Genomic DNA, 7,726 nt, shown 5'->3' with positions numbered 1-7,726 from the left:
TCATGATCTAGAGCTGGCAACCATTGTTCACGCATTGAAGATTTGGAGGCACTATCTTTAAGGCGTGCCATGTGAGGTATTCACGGATCATCGGAGATTGCAGTATTTGTTCAAGCAGAAGAAACTCAATTTGAGGCAGAGGAGGTGGTTGGAGCTATTGAAAGACTATGATATCACCATATTGTATCATCCCGGGAAGGCCAATGTGGTGGACGATGCTTTGAGTAGAAAGTCAGCTAGTATGTGTAGCCTTGCTTATATTCCAGTTGGTGAGAGACCGCTTGCATTGTATGTTCAGTCCCTTGCCAATCAGTTTGTGAGGTTGGATGTTTCTGAGCCCAGCCGTGTTCTAGCTTGTACAGTTGCTCGGTCTTCTTTGTTTGAGCGTATCAGAGATCGACATTATGACGATCCTCATTTTCTTGTCCTTAGAGACACAGTGCGGCACGGTGGTGCCAAGCAGGTTACTGTTGGAGATGACAGAGTTTTGAGGATGCATGGTCGTATTTGTGTGCTTAATGTGGATGGACTTCGTGAGTTATTCTTGAGGAGGCCCACAGTTCCCAGTATTCTATTCATCCGGGCACTGCCAAGATGTATCAGGACTTGCGGCAACATTATTGGTCGAGGAGGATGAAGAAAGACATAGTTGCATATGTAGCTCGGTGTCTAAATTGTCAGCAAGTAAAGTACAAGCATCAGAGACCTGGTGGTTTGCTTCAGAAGATAGAGATTCCTGAGTGGAAGTGGGAGCGTATCACTATGGATTTTGTTGTTGGACTCCCACGTACTCAGAGGAAGTTCGATGCAGTTTGGGTTATTGTGGACATGCTGACTAAGCCAGCGCACTTCATTCCTGTGGCAGTTACCTATTCTTCGGAACAGTTTGCAGAGATTTACATTCGTGAGATCGTCCCTCTTCATGGTGTGCCAGTGTCTGTCATTTCTAATCGAGGTACGCGGTTCACCTCGCACTTCTGGAGGGCAGTACAACGTGAGTTGGGTACGCTGGTTGAGTTGAGCACAACATTTCATCCTCAGTCGGATGGGCAGTCCGAGCACACTATTCAGATCTTGGAGGATATGCTCTGCGCATGTGTTATAGACTTCGGAGGATCGTGGGATCAGTTCTTGCCCCTTGCAGAGATCGCTTACAATAACAGCTACCAGTCGAGCATTCAGATGGCTCCCTATGAGGCATTATATGGTAGGCGGTGCCGATCGCCAGTTGGGTGGTTCGAGTTGAGGGAGGCTCGGTTGTTGGGTACAGACTTAATACAGGATGCCTTGGATAAGGTCAAGGTTATTCAGAATCGACTTCGCACAGCTCAGTCTAGCAGAAGAGTTATGCCGACCGCAGAGTTTGTGATGTTGCATTTATGGTCGGGGAGAGAGTGCTGCTTTGGGTATCACCATGAAGGGTGTGACGAGGTTTGGAAAGAAGGGCAAGTTGAGTCCTAGGTATATCCGACCTTTTGAGATTCTATAGAGGGTAGGAGAGGTGGCTTACAGGCTTTCGTTGCCACCCAGTTTAGCAGCTGTTCATCCGGTATTCCATGTGTCCATGCTTCGAAAGTATCACGGCGATCCATCCCATGTGTTAGATTTCAGCTCTCTCCAGTTGGACAAGGATTTGACTTACGAGGAGGAGCCGGTGGCTATTCTAGCCCGGCAAGTTCGCCAGTTGAGATCAAAGAGTTACCCTTCAGTTTGAGTGCAGGGGAGAGGTCAGCCTATTGAGGCAGCTACTTAGGAGTCCGAGTCCGATATGCGAAGTAGATATCCCCACCTTTTCACCAGCCTAGGTACTTTTCTATGTCCGTTTGAGGACGAACGATCATTTTAGAGGTGGAGAATGTGATGACCCAAAATGTCATCTTATGTTTTAGAACTCGATTCTGCGCTCTTAAGCCTTAAAATCTCATTTTTACCCTCCTCGATTTGCGTGCACAGTCCGGCGTATTTCCGAAAAACTATTATGTTAAAAATTGCTGAAAATAAGAATTTTTGCCTTAAAAGTTGATTTTAGTTGACTTCGGTCTATTTTTTGGTAAACGGGCCCGGATCCATGTTTTTGACGGTCTCGGTGGGTCCTTATCAAATTATGGGACCTGGGCGCATGCCCAGAATCGAATTCGGAGGTCCCTAGCGCGAGTTATGCATTTTTGATGAAAATTAAAAGTCTGAAAATTATTTGTTTTTAAGAATTGATTGATGTTTGGCATTGTTAGTACCGGGTCCGTATTTTGGTTCCGCTGCCCGATACAGGTTCATTATAATATTTAAGACTTTTCTGTGAAATTTGGTGAGAAACGGAGTTGTTTTGACGTGATTCGGACGTCCAGCTGAGAAGTTAGAAATTTTAAAGTGTTCTTGAGAATTTCATTTGATTTGGTGCTAAATTCGTAGTTCTAGGTGTTATTTTGGCGATTTGATCGTGCGAGCAAGTTCGTATGATGTTTTTAGACTTGTGTGCATGTTTGGTTTGGAGCCCCGAGGGCTCGGGTGAGTTTCGGATAGGCCACGGGATGTTTTGGACTTGGGAAAAATCTGGTATTTTTGCTGTATCTGGTGTCTGCTTTGTTGTGCTTCGCGATCGCGAAGGGGAAACTCGGTTGGGGGAGGATTTACTCTACTCGAACGCGAGACTATGGTCGCGAACGCGGAGCATTGGGGGGAGTTGCTCTATGTGAACATGACCTGTCAAATGCGAACGCGTAGCTTTAGCTAGGCTGGGCAGGGGACCTGGGAAAGCTCTATGCGAACGCGAGCCCTTTCACGCGAACGCGAAGGTAAGGCGTATATATGATTTGTTACCTTGTTATACCTTGTTATACCTTGTTAAACTGTTAAACTGTTAAACTGTATATACCTTGTTAAACTGTACATGTTGATTTGTAGGTGCCTTGCCTTATCCTCGTCTCTACTTCATTGAGGTTAGGCTCGACACTTACCAGTACATGGGGTCGGTTGTACTGATACTGCACTCTGCACTTCTTGTGCAGATTTTGGTACCGGCTCGGGTTGATCGAGATTTTGCTATTGGATCGCTATCCCGAGACTCAAGGTAGATCTGTCGGCGTTCACAGACCTTGAAGTCCCCGTCTATCTTTCTGTTCTACTGCTTCTTTCATGCAGACAGTTGTATTTCTTTCAGACTATTACTTGTAATAAATTCTAGAATACTTGTGAATTGTGACTCCAGATCCAGGTGGTAGTAATTGATACAGTCTTTATATTATTCCGCACTTATTATATTTCATCTTGGCTAATTATTATTATTTACCGAACGGAAATAAAAATTTGTTTTAATAATTCTCTAACGTTGGCTTGCCTAGCAAGTAAAATATTAGGCTCCATCATGGTCCCGACTGTGAAAATTTCAGGTCGTGACAGTGCATTATCATAACACTATATTTTAAATAGGTATTGTCTTAAATGCGTGGATGAAAGTTGCAAATGAAGTATTGGATCTTCAAGTCTACACAAATCAAATGTCTTCAAGGTTAGAGGGTTCCATGATGTTCACACTTGCCCAGAGACGAGTAGACTGTTTTCACAATGTCATGCTACTTCGTCAGCCATTGCAAAAAATGATTTGCAACAAATATGTCAATCCAAAAATAATATATACTCCGGCAGACATCATGAGCGACATGAAACAACAATGTAAGATTAATATGATTTACGTAAAAGCTTATAGAGCAAAAGAATAGGCACTTGAACTGCTAAGAGGGATACCACGCGAATCTTATAGTAAACTGCCGGGTCACTTGTATATGATAAATATGACAAATCCTAGTTTTGTCACAATGTTACATAAATCAGAGGATGGGCGCTTCATGTATGTTTTTGTCGCACTAAATGCATCAATCATAGGATGGAAATACTGCTACCCTATTATAGTGGTTGACGGGACATTCCTTAAATCATCACACAGGGGGACAATGTTAACAGCTAGCGCACAAGATGCGGCAGGTGAATATGTCACAGTCTCATATAATAATTATATATGGTATAGATAGTTGTTATCCGTGTATAACAAAAGTAACATGTGGATGCTTTCTTATTTGCTTAACCAGGTAAAATATTTCCACTAGCCTATGCTGTTGTCGATTCTGAAAATGATTCTTCCTGGGAATGTTTTTTTGAAATGTTTAGACAAGCTTTTGGGGAAAGGGAAAGGATGTGCATCGTATCCGATCGTCATGCAAGCATATTGAGGGATGCTTCGATTGTGTATCTAGAGGTATTTCACTATGTATGCATCTTCCATCTTTGGAATAACATAAAGAAGCAGTTCAAGAAGAACCATGACCGACCGAGGGAAGTGTTTTTTGCAATGGCCAGAGCATACAAAATTGAAGATTTTAATCGCCTCATGCAAGATATGGACAACATTGATAAGAGGGTAAGTGGTTACATGTTCCTAATTGGTTATGAAAAGTGGTCCCTAGCGCATTTCACTGTTAATAGATCTATGGCGAGGACTTCAAATATTGCCGAGTCACTCAATGCAAGAAACAGAGAGGCAAGAGAGCTACCGATCACGAGTTTGCTAGATTACATGATGAATTTGGTTATGGAATGGAATAATACAAATAGAATGACTGCAATGAGTACATTTACTGGCCTATGAAAAAAATATAACGAAGTACTGAAGGAAAATAGCAGTTTGTCGCAGAAGATGACGGTAAATATTCTTTTATCATGTCTTACTTCATACGCCTGAATTACATACTTTGACAAAAAAGCATTAATACTTGTCATATCCCTGTTTTACCAATGATATCTATTTAAATTTAGGTGAGTCCTTCAACCGATTATGTATATGTAGTAATGGATGCTGAACAAAGGCGAAACATAGTCTGCATGCAAAAAAGGGAATGCTCGTGCACACGATTTCAAGTGGATGAGATTCCTTGTCCACATGCTATGGCAGTATTGGACTGCACACACATAGAAGCACCCAAATATTGTTCTTCCTATTACACCAAGGAATACTTTAAGAAGACATATGAAGTGCCAGTTAATCCACTTCCAGATGCAAATACATGGGACCTTCCAACATAGGTGTTAGATAATTTGGTCCTACCACCGATAGTGAAGGAAAAATCAGGAAGACCGACGAAGTCGCGACGCAAGGGACTTTATGAATATCTGTATACTAAAATAGTTACCCGTGGACTGTGTGGAAAATAAGGACACAATAGAAGAACATACAGGAATGATCGAGTCAACTAGTAGATAATTGTTTTCCTTGTGAATGTTACAGTTAGAATATTGGAAAAATAATGAGATTTGCAATCAGATTCTCTATGATGTATGAAAAAAGATACTACTTTTTGTCGTAATGAAAGTATTGGTAGAAGTTTTATTCCAAATACTATTATGGATGTCACTATATAGATGTCAATATACAAAATAGATATAAATATATAAAATATATACAAAAAAGATTGTCAATATACAAAACATATACAAATAGACGGTCACTATACAATTTATATACAATAGACTGTCACTATACAAAAAACATACAAAATAAACCGTCGCTGTACAAAAAATATACAAAATAGATGTCACTATATAAAATATATACAAAAAACTATCACTATACAAAATAGAATTTGTATATTTATACAAAAAAAAGACCGTCACTATTGTATATATAATTTACATACAGACTGTGACTATACAAAAAAATATACAAAATAGATGTCACTATACAAAATATATACAAAAAAAATTATTACTATACAAAAATTATACAAAATAGATGTCACTATACAAAATATATACAAAAAGTGTTACTATACAAAAATTATACAAAATAGACTATCGCTATACAGTTTATATACAATTTAGCTGCCCCCAAAACTTCATTCACAAAACTTCCTATAACAACATAGAAACACGAGCTAAATTTGCAAAACCTATTGAAACAGATTAAAACTATATAAATTACAAAACGAAAACTGTAGAAAAGTCAAAACTACACAAAATCTGAAACTTTCAAAATTTCACTATTAACTGAAAACAAATAAGTCGCAATTAAAAGTAATATTCAACATTAGTATTTCAAACATATTGTTCAAAATTATCCCAAATAAAAAGCATAAAATGTGATATAGGTATGCAACTGTATCCAATCATAAGACAATATTATTACCAAACTACTTCATCTTAAAACTACATGTCAATTTTCCGCTAAACTATCCCAAACTACTTCATCTTGCCCTTCAACTTGCTCTTTTCTTGATATCCTTCAAAGTCTCGTCATCACCAACGACATGCGTCTTGCCCTTTTTCTTGTTATCCTCCAAAGCCTTGTCATCACCAACGACATGCGACTTGCCCTTTTTCTTGTTATCCTTTTTTTGTGAGATCCTTCAATCTACCAGTAGACTCGTCATCACTAACTGCATGTGCTCTTTGTTTCTTCACTCCATAATCCCACAGCAATATGCCATATCGGTTCCGTATCCCATCAATATCAATAACTTTAGGAATACTGCTGCCTTGAATGATGTACTTAGCAAATGCAGCAACATAAATACCATAGTCACTACATACAAAGGTCGCACATAAACGTTGAATACGCTAGTATAATATCAAAATAAGAATTTATGTACAAAAATGAATAAGAATCAGAAATATTCAATAATAATTTACCTGTTATCTTGCATTGGAAACCCATCAACGACATGAATCTCAAAAGGATCAATAGCAGGAATTCCCATATTATTCTCCTTTGTGTCCCAAAAACCAATACAATGAAGGAAATATGGGAGAAACACTGAATATGACTCAATTGATCTCTGAACTGCACTATTTTGCTGCGCGCCACTCATGGAATCATATACATAAATGCGCAGATCTTTGAGTGACAGTCTCGCCAATATCCAATGCCACTTATCAAACAGATTTATAGGGAAAAGGATTTCATCAACAGTACATCAAGGAACATTACATCTTAAAAAAATACCCAATTATATACTCAGCAATTGGATCTGTTTCAGTAATCAATTTCATGTCTCTATTTTTCTCCAAAAACTCCTTGTACAAATTCAAAATCAAGCAGTTAAACCAACAGTCGGTAGTTGTGAATCTTACTGGAAAAATAACACCGTACTTTCCTTTTTTCTCAAATAGTAAAAAATAACATCAATATGCTGAAATATGAAGAATAAATACACATAGTCAGAAAATTACATTATGAGAAAACTAAAATGTATATTTTGTGTATAAACCAATTATACATTTTACATAAGATACTGCAAATATACATAAAAGATACTCTTCCAAGTTGATACTATGTTTTATATTGCTATTATTATTCTAATCCTTTCTTCTGCCTACTATACAAGGGTTACCGAGTCCCATTTCTCATTTTATTACATATAGAATCTATATATAATTACAACATGGATAAAAGAAAAGAAACGACATTTATGCTAACAAATTAACATCAATATGCTGAAAATATGAAGAACCATTATAGTGTTGACTTACTGAATCACATATGGGTAGGCTTAGATATGCAAATGTGAAGAACCATTTTTTCTCTCCAATATCATCAACTCCAAATTCAAAGATTTTATTTAGCTTATTGCTAATCTATGAATAAACACCGTCCCTGATGAATCACGATAAAAAGATATAGTTCATAATACGAAACACGAAAAATAAACAAGGAAAAGAAATAAGAAAAAGAAAAAACTGA

The 7,726-nt window shown here is 38.2% G+C and overlaps 1 protein-coding gene across 1 annotated transcript; it reads left to right on the top strand.

Annotated features, from left to right (window-relative positions):
* The first annotated feature begins 762 nt into the window (after window positions 1-762).
* Window positions 763-4,639, top strand: LOC104120282 (uncharacterized). Its single transcript, XM_009632023.2, has 3 exons — window positions 763-955; window positions 3,880-3,978; window positions 4,083-4,639. Exons 1-3 carry the CDS (start codon window positions 763-765, stop codon window positions 4,637-4,639), a joined length of 849 nt encoding a protein of 282 aa, XP_009630318.2.
* Window positions 4,640-7,726: the final 3,087 nt, after the last annotated feature.

Source organism: Nicotiana tomentosiformis, chromosome 7, assembly GCF_000390325.3.
Source record: "Nicotiana tomentosiformis chromosome 7, ASM39032v3, whole genome shotgun sequence".
Taxonomy (NCBI): domain Eukaryota; kingdom Viridiplantae; phylum Streptophyta; class Magnoliopsida; order Solanales; family Solanaceae; genus Nicotiana; species Nicotiana tomentosiformis.
This window is presented reverse-complemented; position numbering and strand designations above follow the sequence as displayed.

What these genes read in the sequence shown, in the direction of transcription:
- LOC104120282 (XM_009632023.2), top strand. Translation starts at nt 763, where the DNA reads ATGGATTTTGTTGTTGGACTCCCACGTACTCAGAGGAAGTTCGATGCA. An exon ending in GTCTGTCATTTCTAATCGAG is followed by an intron (nt 956 to 3,879) that starts GTACGCGGTTCA and finishes CATCAATCATAG; the next exon opens with GATGGAAATACTGCTACCCT. An exon ending in TAGCGCACAAGATGCGGCAG is followed by an intron (nt 3,979 to 4,082) that starts GTGAATATGTCA and finishes TTGCTTAACCAG; the next exon opens with GTAAAATATTTCCACTAGCC.